The 18,348-nt window shown below is 35.5% G+C and overlaps 2 protein-coding genes across 2 annotated transcripts; both read left to right on the plus strand.

The window, feature by feature from the left end:
- The first annotated feature begins 3,902 nt into the window (after nt 1-3,902).
- Nucleotides 3,903-4,919, plus strand: LOC113899444 (olfactory receptor 4K15). Its single transcript, XM_027552800.1, has one exon. The coding sequence runs from the start codon at nt 3,903-3,905 to the stop codon at nt 4,917-4,919; it is 1,017 nt and encodes a 338-aa protein (XP_027408601.1).
- Nucleotides 4,920-16,940: 12,021 nt separating this feature from the next.
- LOC113899445 (olfactory receptor 4K15-like) lies at nt 16,941-17,981 on the plus strand. Its single transcript, XM_027552801.1, has one exon. The coding sequence runs from the start codon at nt 17,007-17,009 to the stop codon at nt 17,979-17,981; it is 975 nt and encodes a 324-aa protein (XP_027408602.1). The 5' UTR covers nt 16,941-17,006.
- Nucleotides 17,982-18,348: the final 367 nt, after the last annotated feature.

Consider the following 18,348-nt stretch of genomic DNA (forward strand, 5'->3'; position numbering starts at 1 on the left):
ACATAGTTCTGATAAATGACACTATATTCTTGACATTTCAATATTTTTACAGACCCAAAATTATATAATAATCACTCTCATTGGTGATGCTTCCTAAAAATATTCTTGCTAATTAAAAACAAAGTTTATATGAAATTGTAGATTAAGTTTACTAAGAGCTTCTCCTTGAGAACAGTGTTTGAATCCTTCAAAAATTTCATCTATTCTCTGGACCTGTCAGATGAGGTTAAGTTGAAAGAAAGCATTCTCCTAGAATATGTGGGTAAATAATTCTATACTTAAAACTTCATTGGAGACTAAAAACTACTTCTCTTCATGTATGCTCATTGACATTTAATTGGTTTTAATTTCTGGAGATCTTTGAAAGTCATTTGTGCTAAATTCTTTGAAAAATTGTAAAATAGCATTTTTTTTTTTTTTTTTTTTGCATTTCTTCCTTTTTATCTATTGCTTTGTCTTTTAGATTCCTGACTGCTCTAAGTACTCCCCCAGTTACTTAAGACCTACATTAGGACACAGCATCCAGGTCGATGTCCCCTTAAACAGCTCATCCTGGCTACAGACATCTTGAGTCTATTTCCTACTTATTTTAAAGTAAACTTCTTTATAACTCATTTATTCAAGGCCAGGTTTGTTTTCTTAGAAGATGTATAAGTAACAACTAAATTTGATCCATGAATTAATGGCTATAGATTATAAGCTTTCTCCACACTTTTCACTTCATCTTAGGCAAATGAAAGCATTTTGTCAATATCCTTTTAAAGATGACACACAAGCTTTCTCTCCACAGAGTTGGTTAAATCTCTGATCTGGATTTACACAGAGAAGGTAAAGGCAGCAGAAATGTTGGAAAGCTTCTAAAAGATTTATCTTTGACTGGTAGAGTTTGGTGGCCTCTGTAAACTATACTCAATTATTTCACTTCATGTACCAGTATTAAGTTCTGAGATAGAAGTATTACAGAAATAATTATTTGATAGAATTTCATATAGAAGGGGACTGAGGGTCACCTAGTAAATCTTACATGCATGTTAATTTATCTTTAATTATTATAAGAAATGAAAAATTGGTGTTTACATGAACACATCTACTAATTGGAACTCATTCTTAAACGAGACAGATAACACCATCTTTCACGAGTAAAATAATCTGAAAATAGTAATAATTAGTTATTCTGGTCTGAAACAATACATTATTCGGAACATTTGCATATATTTAATCATTACAATTGATTAAAGATGTGTCACTGATGTAATTGGTTAAGAAATATTTGCAGTGTTTCCTTGAGAGCAACATCATTTTCAATATTTGATATTTGAGGATAATGAACCCTGAAAGACTAAATATTCAGTGTCATATAGCTGCCCAACGACAACTGTTTTTATTCCAACAGCTTTATATTTCCACTAGTACAGTAGTTTTATTTGATGTAAAAAGACAGTCCAATTCCTCTAAAAAGGAATATTGTAGGGAATGAAGGGAAATGAGGATTCATCAACTTCTCTAAATGAAAAAAGGGATTATAAATATTAATAAATGAGCTTCAGGGAGGCAAGTTATAAACCTAAGTGATCTATCACCAGCTCATGGCACAGAGCCTTGGGGAGAATGGACAGTACGTGCTTAGAGAATAAATGAACTAAAAAAGAAGGAACTTCATTAGAAGTAAAGGATTTATACTTAGAGTAATTAATTTAGTTTCTTTTGCTCACCACTTTGATCTTGTGTAATAAGGTCAGATGTTGATTGAATCAGTTTTACCAATATTCTCTCTGGAAAGCGGTGTCCTTTCTTTCTCTGGGAACCCCCAAGAAGCCAACGACAGTGAAGAATACATGTATGCAAAAGATTCAATGGGAGGGTAACTCTTAGGATGATTGTCTCACATAATAGATTTTATTCGAAAGATGCCAGAATGTCTTCTCTACTCACAATGACTCCTGCTGCCCCTTTCTGTTCTAGCACCAAAAGATCTCCCTTGGAGGCTCCCTGTGCTTTGCTTTTTCTGATAGGGCAGATATGAACCCTTATTTGCTGGTTTTGTTAGATATTAAGTCCTGCCCTCTATCTAGGGGTTCAGTGCAGGATTCATGTCAGGGGTGTAAGAGTCAGGGTGTTTTCCAGGGAGGATACATCAAGGTGGGTTCCTGGAGTTGACTTGCTAATACGAAACTCCCGAGGAATGATAAGGAGGGGAGAATGGCACTGAAGAGAATGTGGTGGCTCCTTAAGTATAAAGTTGTTTCCATGTGTAGTTTTACTGGCCACCTGTTCTGACTTCAACCTCTACTTGTTAGCTTTTCGAACAGCCTGGGATCATATATTTTGATATAATCTGGGATAAAATGTGAATTAATTCTTTGGTAGATTTTCTAGAGAATTAGAAATTTGAAATATACAGGTGAGTCCCTGAACTTGGTTCCTGGGGATTGAAATTATTCATTATATACCCTGTCTTTATGTGTAAACCTTCCAGTGAAACTCAAAGAATGCTAGGAAATTTTTAATTATAATCTAAGAAGACATTAATTTAAAAAATTGCAGATGCATAGAAATCAGTAAAATGTACTCTTTCCCAAGACCTAATTTAGATCCAGAGAAAGGTTCTTCAAAATCATATGCTTCATTACATTTAATCACACAACTTTTCCAAGTTTTTTTAAAGTTAAAATAGCATAAAAGGGAGAAAGTTCTGATAAAATAGAATATAAAATAACTGAATAGGAAAGAAAAAAGAATTTTCCTATGATACAAATTTCTTACTGACTACTCTTATGCAATATAATTTTTAAGTCTTGCCAAATCAAATAAAATATCAATAATAATTCAATAATAAGTCTACATTACTAACACCAATGGCTGAGTTTAAAGAAGCTTAATATCTTTGGGGAATAGCTGGGAGGAACTAACAGTATATTCTTTCTTATGATAGAACTGCATGAAGAGATGAATCACAGCTCTAGGAGGACTTACAATAAACTCTGGATTTTTAAGTTTTGCTGTGGTTTTGTGTTTTAGTTGGGATAATTTTTAACTCAATAGGGAAAGGAATAAGATTTAATTATTCAAGGCAATGAGTTCCTATGAGCTCTCTCACATAATGTAATGCCATCTTTTCTTCTCCTGTTTAATTTTTTGAACATATATCACATACACTCAAATGTACATGGAGCAGAAGTACATATCTTGATAATTTTTCACAAAGTGAATACTCCTATGTAACTATCAACATCAAGAAAGAGAACATCACCAGCAGTTCAGAAGGCCCTTCCTATCCTTTCTGTCCCCAGTTTCCCTTTAAGTATGGGGAAGGAGGAGGGTTCAGGATGGGGAACACATGTATGCCTGTGGCGGATTCATTTCAATATACGGCAGAACCAATACAATATTGTAAAGTTTAAAAATAAAATAAAATTTAAAAAAAAAGAAAATAGAAAACCATAAAAAAAGAATAATCATTATTGAAGCTTTTTCAACCTTAGAGATTAGTTTCACCTGTTTTTGAACTTTATTTTAAAAGGTTAGCACAGTATACACCTCTTTGTATCTAACTGTCTTGGTCAATATTAAGTCTATGAAATTATCTTCCTTTGTGTTAGCAGTTTAAAAAGAATTTACTCCCTTTACTGCAGAAAAATGATTTAGTCTCTGTAGATTCTTAGACTGGATTTCTGTGATGTCAAAAAAATTTCAGATACTCAATTTCATTGTTAAATTAGTTTATTACATTTATTAAATTTATATAATTGGTGCAAGTTGGTTGAACATCTCTCCCCTCCATCCTTCTTGAATAGTGTTGTTATGCTCTCTATATGATCTTTGATAATATGTGAAAACTTAGATACAAATATAAACAGAAACTAGAATCCTAGGGTATGAAGCAGAGCTGGGAAATCAAACCCATGCTCAGTTCACTGATTGATTTCTGTTTCTCTCACATTCAGGTGACTAAAGAGAAGTCCTTTCCAAAGTCAATGAATGAGACAAATCATTCTCAGGTGACCGAATTTGTGTTGCTGGGACTCTCTAATTCCCAGGAGCTCCAACCTTTCCTGTTTCTCATATTTTCACTACTCTATCTAGCAATACTGCTGGGCAATTTTCTCATCATCCTCACTGTGACCTCAGATTCCCGCCTTCATACCCCTATGTACTTTCTCCTTGCAAACCTCTCTTTTATAGATATATGTGTTGCCTCCTTTGCTACCCCCAAAATGATTGCAGACTTTTTGGTTCAACGCAAGACTATTTCTTTTGATGCTTGTCTGGCCCAGATTTTTTTTGTTCATCTTTTCACTGGCAGTGAGATGGTGATTCTTGTATCCATGGCTTATGATCGTTATATTGCTATATGCAAACCTCTTCACTATATGACGATCATGAGCCGTCGTGTATGTATTATTCTTGTACTCATCTCCTGGTGTGTGGGTTTCATCCATACTACTAGCCAGCTGGCATTTACTGTTAACTTGCCTTTTTGTGGGCCTAATCAAGTGGATAGCTTTTTCTGTGACCTGCCTCTGGTGACTAAGTTGGCCTGCATCGACACTTATGTCATCAGCCTACTCATAGTTGCAGACAGTGGCTTTCTTTCTTTGAGTTCCTTCCTGCTGTTGGTTCTCTCCTACACTGTGATACTCGTCACAGTTAGGAGCCACTCCTCTGCTAGCATGGCCAAGGCCCGCTCCACACTGACTGCTCATATCACTGTGGTCACACTCTTCTTTGGACCATGCATCTTCATCTATGTGTGGCCCTTCAGCAGTTATTCAGTTGACAAAGTCCTTGCAGTGTTCTACACCATCTTTACTCCCATTTTAAACCCTGTTATCTATACTCTAAGGAATAAAGAAATGAAGGCAGCTATGTCAAAACTGAAGAGTCGCTATTTGAAGTCTGGCCAGGTTCTGCAGTCATAAGAAATATTGTATTTCTGGAAACAAAGTAAATTCACTGGACTATTAACACTGTAGCTGTGTCTCTACGTATTTACAAATGGAATCACTGTCATGTTAAAACCAATCATTTTAACCAGTGGGAAGTGTTGACTAAGTTGAAGTAAAGGTTAATGGTGATAATGAAAAATACAACAAACCTTAGTAATTTTCATCTTTTCTTCCTTCTATTATGTTTACTTGCCTTTTTTACTTCCTTTCTCCTTAATTTTTAAAACTTATATTTGTTTTAAGATAAACAGCTACTGACTGTGATATCAATGGTACAACATCTTTAACTGTATAAAGTGTAAATACATCGGGCCTTGTTTGGGTGGAAAAATTATTGTTTATACCACAACGAACAGAATTATTTTTACTGTGTATAAATAAGGCAATGCACTGTTTTAAAACAACATTTCAAAATTGGAAGAATAGTGACGTGTACTTTCTGTTTTGTCGTTTTATGTTCGCTCTCCTGCTATCGCAGGAGAATATTGTGAATACTGTTCCAAGTCATTTGTTTGGTGACATCATTGGATTGTTAGTTTTCAAGGGGTTCCTCCACCAGCTCCATTATTCCTTGTAAACTTCCCTGCCATTTGGGTCATATGGGCAATGAATTCCAATTAAATGGAAGTATTCACAAGACACAAGGTCATTATGGGATTCACTAACAGGGTCAAATAGATGAGCAGCAATGATAACTCTAAGGATTCTGGAGGAAAATTCTTTACTCTGCAACTGAGCACCACCCACCATTTGAAAAGCAGATCATAGGACCCTCTTGGGACTTATTCTGAATTGAGTTCCTGACCATGAGTTAAGTGACTATGTGACTAGGATTTCCCACCATTTAAAAAATCACAATTTCTGTCATTCACTGTTCTTACATCAATGTCCATTATACACCATTCTCCATAGAGGACGCAGTTAAGGTCTGGGAAAAGGATAATCTGTTAGCCCACTTTGGTTCTGTATCCCCTCAGTACTTACATAATGGAGACATGAATCAGCTGAAATTTAGGCTATGGATCAGATGGTAAAGAATCTCCCTGGAATGCAGGATACCCGGGTTCTATCCTTGGGTTGGGAAGATCTCCTGGAGACGGGAATGGCTACCCACTCCAGTATTCTTGCCTGGAAAATTCCATGGACAGGGGACCCTGGAAGGCTGCAGTCTATGAGTTTGCAAAGAGCTGGACACAACTAAGCAACCCACATACACCTGAAGCATTGGATTCCCTTTCATTAAGGTTTTTTGACTACAACTACTCTTAAAACTTTACCTATAAGTAGAAGAGATTGATATTGAGAACTTGCCAATCGGTGGCAAGTATATTACATCAGACCTCCTCCTCCACAGGTGGCAGTGACTTGTCTTTACAGGAATGAAATTTTACTCTAGACATGAATTTTCTCTCTCTGCTTTTATTTCTTCTTCCAAGATCACTATCCAAGGCCTCAGAAAGGGTCTGGTTTATGAATTTAGGATTCTACAAAGATGACCTGTGCAACACATTTTACTCTGAAAAATATTGTGGCAATAGATACAGGACCATGAGATCAATTTTCCTGAACAAGTCCAGGCTCAAAGAACAATTGAATGTACAATTAAATGCTCAGGAAAGAGTCTAGCATTATGATTATACCTACTTGGAAACAATGAACTCTAAGATATGATATATACATTGAGTGCTGAGTGCTCAGTCATATCTGACTCTTAGCAAGCCCATGGACTATAGCCCATGAGGCTCTTCTGTCCATGGGATTTCCCAGGCAAGAATACTGGAATGGGTTGCCATTTCCTTCTCCAAGGGATCTTACTAACCTAGGGGTCAAATCCATATCTCCTGCATTGGCAGGTAGATTTTTTTTTTTTTTACCAATGAGCCACTAGGGAACCTATATGCACTGAACTAGCAGTTAATTGTAACACTGTGCTGTTAACTTTTAATATACAGTTTTGAAAAGTATAGAGTAGAAATAAGAGTGTTCCTCTTTCCATCATTCTTAGTGACCTATTTATGAATTTTTTGCTTCTTGCCACTGCAATTCCAGGCTTTGCTATACTGAAGATTCTGATTGCCAGAAGAACAACACTATTGAGAAATACACTGTGATTTCCACTCAACCAAATCTTTGCCAACTGCTTGACCACATTGGGATTTTCATGTTAATAGACAAGCAGCCCACTAAAGGGGAGTCACTGCATTGACTAGAATAGATGACGTAGTTAACATGAGGAGCTAAATAATGTTAGTGAGTTCAGTCTCTCAGTCATGTCTGATTCCTTGTGACCCTATGGACTGAGGCATTCCAGGTTTCCCTGTCCATCACCAACTGCCAGAGCTTGCTCAAACTCATGTTAATAATGCAGACTGCAAAAACATATCAAAGTAAGACATAGAAGAAGGAAACCTATAAGAAGTTAATTAATGATCAGGTTACCAGTATAGGAACTGGGCCTTGATGTTCCTAGAAGCCTTTGATGAACCACATGTCCCAGTTCCCTGTTGATTTGATTACTATAGCTTTGTAATATAAGAAAGGAGAGGGAAATTTATTGAAAGAAATAATGACAGAAAATTTCCCAAATATGAGGAGGAAAATGTACATCCATTTCCATGATACCTAAAGAACCCAAATAAGCTGAACATCAAGAGATCTTCACTAACACATGTTATAATCAAATTGTCAAAAGTTAAAGACAGAGGGAATTTTGAGAATGGCAAGAGAAAAAATACTCAAGACATAAAAGGGAATTCTTATAAGTCTATCTGCAGATTCCTTTGCAGACCAGGAAATAGTGAGACAATCTATTCAAAATACCTGAGAGAGAAAAGCTTCCAGTCAAGCTGAGGACCTTATCCCTGATCATCTTGCTGAATGTCACTCCACTCCATATTTATGTATTTGTTCAGCCTCAGCATACATGCAAGTCAGTTTTAGAATTATCAGTATATACTCCCTGAGAAACAACTTTACCAACTGTAGTGCAGTGCTAATGTATAATTATTTTTATCTTTAAACTTTCAGGTTAAAATTGGAATGCTCCAGTTATGTAGGGTGGTTCCTTTCCCCCTTCCTCCTTCAGTGCAGTTATGTCATACATTTCTAATACAGTTAGAGCTGTTTTTCAGATTCTGAATTCTAGGAGGGATGCCCTTACAACCTGGTTGATGTTTTGTTTGTTTGCTTATTTGTTTATGTTTGCTACTAAAATTAAACACTTATTTACATGTCTATGAGTTTTGAAAAATACATAAAGTCATTTATCCACCAGACTTGTAACATATAGAACAGTATGAGGGCCTTTTTAATGTAAAACAATAAAGACATAAAGAAAAGAATAGGGAAAAAATTTTAAATACATTTACATTTCCTCCCACAGATATCAAATGTTGGTATTGTACCATAGCTGCTTCAGATCTTTAAAAGTATATATAGTATCACTGATCCAGTTGAAACAAGTTTCAGCTTACTTCCTGACTATTTCTCTTATCTTTCATTCAAATACTACTCAGAATTTGGTGTTTATCACTTCCTTGGATGTTTTGGAACGTTTATTGTCCATAATTATTTAAACCTGTGAAAACGTGATCATTTAAATTGTGTAATTTCATTTTTAAACTTGCTTAATGTTTATATATAAAATTTGATTTTAATTGTAGGTAGTATGCCATTGTGTTAAAATACTATAATTGTTTTCATTTCCCCATTTTTATTTATTTTTAATTTATTTTAATTTATTTTTTTTAAACTTTACATAATTGTATTAGTTTTGCCAAATATCAAAATGAATCCACCACAGGTATACCTGTGTTCCCCATCCTGAACCCTCCTCCCTCCTCCCTCCCCATACCATCCCTCTGGGTCGTCCCAGTGCACCAGCCCCAAGCATCCAGTATCGTGCATCGATCAAACCTGGACTGGCATCTCGTTTCATACATGATATTTTACTTGTTTCAATGCCATTCTCCCAAATCATCCCACCCTCTCCCTCTCCCACAAAGTCCATAAGACTGTTCTATACATCAGTGTCTCTTTTGCTGTCTCGTACACCGGGTTATTGTTACCATCTTTCTAAATTCCATATATATGCGTTAGTATACTGTATTGGTGTTTTTCCATCTGGCTTACTTCACTCTGTATAATAGGCTCCAGTTTCATCCACCTCATTAGAACTGATTCAAATGTATTCTTTTTGATGGCTGAGTAATACTCCATTGTGTATATGTACCATAGCTTTCTTATCCATTCATCTGTTGATGGACATCTAGGTTGCTTCCATGTCCTGGCTATTATAAACAGTGCTGCGATGAACATTGGGGTACACGTGTCTCTTTCCCTTCTGGTTTCAATCCCTATCAAGCTACCAATAGTATTCTTCACAGAGCTAGAACAAATAATTTCACAATTTGTATGGAAATACAAAAAACCTCGAGTAGCCAAAGCTATCTTGAGAAAGAAGAATGGAACTGGAGGAATCAACCTACCTGACTTCAGGCTCTACTACAAAGCCACAGTTATCAAGACAGTATGGTACTGGCACAAAGACAGAAATATAGATCAATGGAACAAAATAGAAAGCCCAGAGATAAATCCACGCACATATGGACACCTTATCTTTGACAAAGGAGGCAAGAATATGCAATGGATTAAAGACAATCTCTTTAACAAGTGGTGCTGGGAAATCTGGTCAACCACTTGTAAAAGAATGAAACTAGAACACTTTCTAACACCATACACAAAAATAAACTCAAAATGGATTAAAGATCTAAACATAAGACCAGAAACTATAAAACTCCTAGAGGAGAACATAGGCAAAACACTCTCTGACATACATCACAGCAGGATCCTCTATGACCCACCTCCCAGAATATTGGAAATAAAAGCAAAAATAAACAAATGGGACCTAATTAACCTTAAAAGCTTCTGCACATCAAAGGAAACTATATGCAAGGTGAAAAGACAGCCTTCAGAATGGGAGAAAATAATAGCAAATGAAGCAACTGACAAACAACTAATCTCAAAAATATACAAGCAACTCCTACAGCTCAACTCCAGAAAAATAAATGACCCAATCAAAAAATGGGCCAAAGAACTAAATAGACATTTCTCCAAAGAAGATATACAGATGGCTAACAAACACATGAAAAGATGCTCAACATCACTCATTATCAGAGAAATGCAAATCAAAACCACTATGAGGTACCATTTCACACCAGTCAGAATGGCTGCGATCCAAAAGTCTACAAATAATAAATGCTGGAGAGGGTGTGGAGAAAAGGGAACCCTCTTACACTGTTGGTGGGAATGCAAACTAGTACAGCCACTATGGAGAACAGTGTGGAGATTCCTTAAAAAACTGGAAATGGAACTGCCTTATGATCCATTTCCCCATTTATAAATACTTAGATTATCCTCTTATTTGAAAATGTTTTAACAAAGACATTGTGCATATATCCTCATGCATGTAAAATTTTTACTAGAGTATACAGAAAACAAGTTTGATGAATGGTACAGAATCCCATCTTCCACTTTAAAAATGACCAGTTATAAATTACAGCAGAATCTCTGAGGACAATCAGGGATGTAACACATATAAAATATCTAAAATATGGTCTAATAGACTACAGCTGTATTTGTCCAGGAAATAGAAGATTCGTCATGGAGAAAAAATGTAAGCATCTTCAAATATTTGAATAACAAATATGTTGAAGGAGGAGATTTCTTCAACTACAGGTGGTAGAACCAGTTGAACATTATAACAACAAACTAAACTGTCTTGCTGGAGAAGGCAATGGCACCCCACTTCAGTACTTTTGCCTAGAAAATCCCATGGATGGAGGAACCTGGTAGGTTGCAGTCCACGGGGTTGTTAGAGTTGGACACAACTGAACGACTTCACTTTCCCTTTTTTTTTTACTTTCACTTTTCACTTTCATGCATTGGAGAAGGAAATGGCAACCCACTCCAGTGTTCTTGCCTGGAGAATCCCAGGGACGGGGGAGCCTAGTGGGCTACCGTCTGTGGGGTCGCACAGAGTCGGACACGACTGAAGCGACTTAGCAGCAGCAGTAGCAAACTGTCTTGCAAAGTAGTGAGCTCCTTGTGACTGGAGAAAACCTTCCCAAAAGTTGGTGATCATTTATAAGACTGTATGATGTCTCTAATGATAGTCAGAAAGTTGGAGGTCAGAAAGATTACTCACTAGGAGTTTGAGTGATAATCAAACAATATTTTGCTTTCATATATACCACTTGGTTGAAGTTTTTTTTCTTTCAGCTTCTGTTAAAATTATTATGTAAAGTATAATTATTCCCACTGCAGGATGACTTCACAGTTTTATAAAGGGTGATATTTCACTTCTCCAATGAGATCAATTTCCTGGCATCCTGGTAATATAAAATGTCTTATCTTAGGATACTGAAATTATATGGTTGAAAGAAAGAGGAGCAGAGCCTGCACTACCTTGGCACAGAACCTGAGAGGCTTAGCACATTTCAGTTCAGAGACCAATTTAAAATCATGTCAAGAGTCTATTGAAAATGCATTCGACATGAAAATTCATGGGTTATTGGAAATTTAGAAGAGTCAGAGAAACAAGGACTAAGAGAGTTATTAGAACATGTAAGTATCATAAGTACATTTTGAACAGATTTGCTTGGAATAGAGAAATAAATAATAAGCTGTTTTCTAGATGCAAAATTGACAACTAAAATTCAGCAAAAGAAAGTCACTGTTGTCTCAAACTGAAAACTCCATCTAGAAAAAGCAAATTTCTGTTCTTTTCTCTCTGCATATAACATAGACTCTCCTACTGCACTGGCTTTAGGGATAGCCCTGATAGGAATAGGATTAAAATTTGACGAATTGAGGGAAGTATGTTATAACCATTATCTGTGCTTTCTTTGCTCCTTTTACGCTTTCTATTCAAAGGATATTTAGACACTAGTAGCCTGGTGGGCTACAGTCCATGGGGTCACAAAGAATCGGACACGATTGAATGACTTCACTTAAGTCTATATTTACTGCCTATCAAAATTTACCTGGAATGAAGACAGGAATTGCTGTTCTTTATTTCATTTTGCTTTTAATCTTATAGGAAAGTAAGTTTTATAAGATACATTATGGACAAGAAGAATTATGCATACTCATGTTCTCAGAGTTCTATTGATATATTCTAGAGAAAGATATTAATGTAAGATTAATTCCCTAAGTATCAAACTTCACCTAAAACCAGGAGGAAAAATTTATTTTATGATGGCTTTGCAGTCTGAAAATATTTTTATGCCTGAGATTTATTGGCAGTGAGAAAATACATAATTCATTAACTAAAATGCTGCTGGACTTTCTAAGGAAATTCTAAGAAATTTGAGCGATTTTTCTGAAATTCACATGTTCCCATTACATAACTGCCTCTACATTTCTAATTTTAGAAATGAAAATAGCCTTGGAGATTATCTAGTCTTATTTTCTAAGCTAATGAATGGAAGAAGTTTATTTATCTATACTAATATGTGCCTATCTAAATTATTAAAAAAGAATGCAAAATATTATATTGACCTGGTCTGTAACACTTGTGTTAATAGTAAAGTCAATGTGGAGAGGATATTCTAGTTACTTCTTTTGTTTTGAAAAGTAACTGACAATTCTATTGGGGAGATGGATATTATATGAAATTGGGAAGTTTCAGGAAATTTTTTAGAGATAAGACAATCTGTACAATAGATAATGAGTGATAACACTTCCTTGTGTAACATTATAAAACCTCGGGCTTTCTTCTCTCTTGAACTCCCATCCCTGCCCTTGTCTCTCTCCCCAAACCTTGTCTCTGAGTGTCTATTATGTTCAGCATACATATCTCTCGTCACTCATTACTATAGTCTCCTAATGTCAAATCCCCAATTAGTTTCTAATCATTGTAAAGGCTTTCCTTCTATCTGTATGCTGAGGGCAATAATGTTTCAGAGTGTAAATGGTTAGAGTGAAGTCTTAGAAGACTTGTAGTCTCTATTTTGGCCTTTATGTAAAGGCTTCTGCAAAATTTTGTTTCACTTGCCAAATGTAGATACTACAAGGCATAGCACAAAGAGGGAGTTGTGCTGCCCTAGACTCTTGATTCAGTCAGAAGAGCAGGGAAGGCAATTTTTCTTTACCTTCTTCTTGGATCTTCTTAGGTTCTGTGCCCATTTTATCTATTAACAAATGTCTGAATACCTGACCCTGCAGAGTAATTGATGCCTAAATTTCTTTGATGAAACCATCATGATTTTACCTTTTCTTTTTTTTAATCATATATACTGTTTCCATCAGTGTAACCAGTTACTTTTTTTTTTTTTTTTTACATTTAAGCAATTTGCTCTCTGGGGATTATTTTCAAATGCCAGAGAATCATAGGCTATTATGGTTAAAGAAGAATAGTGCTCATCTGCCTCCTTTTTTCAAAGAGAAACTGAGTACCTGAAAGGTTGTGTAATTTGCCTAAAGCTTGGTAAGATAGTGGAAAAGAAGTAGAAAAGATTTTATCCTAGGCTAATGCTCTGTCTACATCATGATACCTTTGGACGTCTTTTCTTGATGTTCCTTTCAGGCTATTTTAAAGCCTGTAATTTAGAATGGTTTGCTTATTCAAGTCAAAAAAATATTAGTAGATATAAAATATATTTATAGCTACTAGATATAGTTATTAGATATAAATAACTAATGAAAATAAGAATCAGTTGTACTTAATTGTGAAAAAAAAATGTACCGGAGTGACTTTAACTTTCACTTTTACCTTCCTATATGATGCCTGTGTTTGAAAATATTATCACTAATGCTTTCATTCATGTGTTCTCATTCATGTCCAAGTCTTTGCAACCCTATGGACTGTAGCCCACCTGGCTCCTCTGTCCATGGGATTTTCCAGGCAAGAATACTGGAGTGGGTTGCCATTTCCTTCTTAGGGGATCTTCCTAATCCAGGGATCAAACCCATGTCTCTTACATTGGCCAGCAGGTTCTTCACCGCTTACGTCATCAGAGAAACTCCACTAATATGGTTAAACCTATTATATTGTTATAGGATAAAATGTCTAATTTAATTATATGAAGATCATACATATCTCTGAGGAGGGAAAAATTAATAAGTACTTTAAAATTAAGGAGAGTAGGAAAAGAAGGAAGAAGTCTAAAATTTTTCTAAGCATTATTTTGAGAAAATGATTAAATTTCCAGACAATTCAGGAACTTTACAAAATCTAAATTTCATGGCAATAACTATAATTGATTGTGCTTCCAAAAAAATTTGGAGTGGATTTGATTAATATTTCTGACTAAAATTTTTTCTGATCAGAAAAAGAAGGCTTACATAAAAAAATTATATCTGGAATGTTTTGAGTTCCTCCTGGATATCAATGTTTTAACTATTTGATTAATTCCATTCATATCTCTGGAGGCTAAGTTGGAAGGTCACATTTCCCAAGAATATGTGGCTGGAATGTAGGTCAGGATTCAATATTCTTTATGTGATCTTTAGTGAAGTTTTACTGATTTTAATTTCTAGAAGTCTCTACAAATTGCTGTGATTGCCAACATATTTTCTTATTTACTGCTATCATGAAGAAAGCAATGTAGCAACAACTAGGCTAAATTCTGTACTACATTTGAAAATATCTTTTCATCACTTCTTTGCTTCTTTTTACTACCTCTTTTACCACTCTCAGATTTCTGAGAGCTCCAAGTGCTCCCCCAGCTACGAAGGACTTCCTTCAGGATACAGCATCCAGCCCTGTCCCACATCCTTGGAGACAAGTCCATCCCAGGTACAGGCACTGTGCCTCCGACCTTCTTTAGAAGTAAAGCTGTTTTATGGCTCATCATCTGAGGGCCATGTCAGTTTTTCTTGGTAACTTGTGCCTGACAACTAAATCCTTTCCAAGACTTAATGACCATAGATAAAGATGTGTGCACACTCTTCATTTTATCTTAGAGAGGCAGCATTTTATTTGTGTCTTTCTGAGGACCATACAACAGTGACAGACCAGGAAAGGAGAAGAGCATGGAAAAAGTAGACCGTCACTGGTAGAGTTTATTGGCATCTGTAAATTAAACTCATGCCTACTTTATCTTACCTATCAGGCATAATTTTTCAGCAATAAAAAGTATTGGAAAGAGGCTTTATCTCATAAGATTTAGGGAAAGGAGGAATCTGCAAGCCTCCTAGCAAAAATGCCTATGATTGCATGAATTCACTCTAAAGTATTAAAAAAATAAAAAAAGAATTTACGTGAGCCCATCCAGTAGAGTAAACTTGTTCTTTGAAAAGTTAGATAACACCATCCTTGAACAGGCTTTATTGTCAGAAAGAAAATACTCTGATATGAAATAACACATTATTAAGAATGCTCACATAGGCGTGGTTTTCACACTTGATTAAAGATTTATCATTTATAAATTTTTTTCTTTTAACAAACGTTTTTCCATGTCTCTTTCAGGACAACATTATTCTCAATGTTTTATTTCTGAGAATAATGAGCCCTGAACAGTTAAATGACTTGTTCAATGTCATACAGCTGCCTGATGACACAGTTGTGATCTTAACCTAAAATATTTTCCCAATAGATTTATGTTTCCATTATTTTTATTGGTTATAAAAATTGTGTCTTTTTATTAAGTGATAAAGCTATTCTTATTTCATTTAATAAAGAATGTACTGGAGACTGATAGAAAAAGGTCTATCACCTTCTTTAAAAGGAGTAAAGATTATAATGTTAGTAAAGAATTTTCAGGAGGGAAAGTTTTAAATCTAACTACTCTATCACCATTCTACCTAGCTCAGTGTTCTGGGAAATTATTATAAATTATTATAAATTATATATAAATTATTATAAAACAAGTTTACTAAAAGTAAGAATGGATTTATATTGCAAAAAACTTAGAGCTTTGTTTGCCCAAACTCTTCATCCTATATTCTTAAGAACGGAGGTATTGATTTAAGAGCTTTTCTGAGGTCAATGAGCTACTCTGTAACAGAAGAGGAAATAGATATAATCTATATGTTTATCCTTCACAGTTTTTTCCCCCACTTTGGAGCAAAGATGAGAAAGCTTAACTTTCTTCTTCTTATGTCCATAGCCCCCTATCATAAGAGAAAAAACTGAAAAGATGAAAATATTCATGTATTATGCAAATCTCAATGATTTATGACATAAAATATACAATCATCTTCCACTAATGCTGAATTGTGAAAGATAGTTTCTGAAGAAGCCAATGCCCCAAACTATCTTACTAGCAATGAGAAAATAATTTTAACTGTTACAGCAGGAGGAGGTTTTTAGAATCCACAAGGGACAGAAAAAGAAAGCCCCCTTTTTTCTGGACATCCTAAGAAGCCACTCAGCTGAATCAAAATCAGACCATTACTAGCAAACCAAAAGCCCCTCCAATGTTTCCTTCTGTCCCTTTAATCCATCAAGGAAAACTGCTATCCTAACTTCAAATACTATAGACTTGCTTGTCTGTCTTTAAATTTCATTTAAATAGAGTAATAGAGTATTGACTCTTTTGTGTCTAATGTCTTTTGTACATTAATTTTGTGAAAATGTATTTCCTTCTGGTAGCAGTTCACACATTTTTCTCTTTTTAAGAGTTCTTATTTTATTTAGTGAAGAAAAAGTGACATTTTGTCTCTGTAGATAATAATAGTGGATTTCTGTAATGTATAAACAACTTTTCAGATATTTATTTGTAACACTCATTTGTAAATCTCACTTGCAAATTAGCTTACTTAACTTACTAAACTTAAGCAATTAATGAATCAATTGGTTGAAATTCTCTCCACCAACCTCCCAACCACCACCCTCCTCTTCCAGAAAACTTTTGGCTCAAAATCCCATCCTGACTCTGTTCTCCTTTTGATTACTAGGGCACTGTCTGTATTTAGACATGTCTGGGTCTAACAAGTACATTTGAGTAGAAACTAGACTCTCTAACTGAACTGGAAAATTAAACCATCATTAGTTCATTCACTGATTTCTATTTCTCTCCTATTCAAGTGACTGAAGAAAAGTCCTTTGCAAAGTCAATGAATGAGACAAATCATTCTCGGGTGACCGAATTTGTGTTGCTGGGTTTATCTAGTTCCCAGAAGCTCCAACCTTTCTTGTTTCTCATATTTTCAATGCTCTACCTAGCAATACTACTGGGAAACTTTCTCATCATCCTCACTGTAACCTCAGATCCCTGCCTTCATACCCCTATGTACTTTCTGCTTGCAAACCTCTCTCTTATAGATATATGTGTTGCCTCCTTTGCTACCCCCAAAATGATTGCAGACTTTCTGGTTGAACGCAAGACTATTTCTTTTGAAGCCTGCCTGGCCCAGATTTTCTTTGTTCATCTATTTGCTGGGGGTGAGATGGTCCTCCTTGTATCCATGGCTTATGACCGTTACATTGCTATATGCAAACCTCTCCACTACACGACAATCATGAGCTGGCGTGTGTGTATTACTCTGGTCCTCATTCCATGGTGTGTGGGTTTCATCCATACCACTAGCCAGCTGGCATTTACTGTTAACTTGCCTTTTTGTGGGCCTAATCAAGTGGATAGTTTTTTCTGTGACCTCCCTTTAGTGACCAAACTGGCCTGCACAGACACTTATGTTATCAGTTTACTAATAGTTGCAGACAGTGGCCTTCTTTCTTTGAGTTCCTTCCTCCTGTTGGTTGTCTCTTACTCTGTGATACTCATCACAGTTAGGAGCCACTCCTCTGCTAGCACAGCCAAGGCCCGCTCCACACTGACTGCTCATATCACTGTGGTCATATTATTCTTTGGACCATGCATCTTCATCTATGTGTGGCCCTTCAGTGGTTATTCAGTTGACAAAGTCCTTGCAGTGTTCTACACCATCTTTACTTCCATTTTAAACCCTGTTATCTATACTCTAAGGAATAAAGAAATGAAGGCAGCTATGTCAAAACTGAAGAGTCGCTATCTGAAGTCTGGCCAGGTTTCTGCAGTCATAAGAAACGTTCTTTTCCTAGAAACAAAGTAAACTTATAGAACTGTTATTACCACTGTAGCCTGTGGCTAGACATTTACAAATTGAATATCTGTGATATTAAAGCAAATCATTTTTACCAATAAGGAGGACTGATTAACTTGAATTAAAGAGTAATGATAATTAAAAAAAACATTGAATGAATTTTACTTATTTTTATACTTTCTTCCTCCAAATATGTGCTTTTATTCCTTTTTTTTTCTATTTCCTACTTTTTGTTTAACCTCTTTAAGGTACAGCCTTTGAAAACATTGAGAATGGAATTTATGTATAAGTGATAATTAAACTGTATCTCTCTCAAGATAGTACTGCTCAGATGCCAATTTTAGAGTAATAATAGGTACATAACCCTTTATCATAA

This window comes from Bos indicus x Bos taurus, chromosome 10 (genome assembly GCF_003369695.1).
Source record: "Bos indicus x Bos taurus breed Angus x Brahman F1 hybrid chromosome 10, Bos_hybrid_MaternalHap_v2.0, whole genome shotgun sequence".
NCBI lineage: Eukaryota > Metazoa > Chordata > Mammalia > Artiodactyla > Bovidae > Bos > Bos indicus x Bos taurus.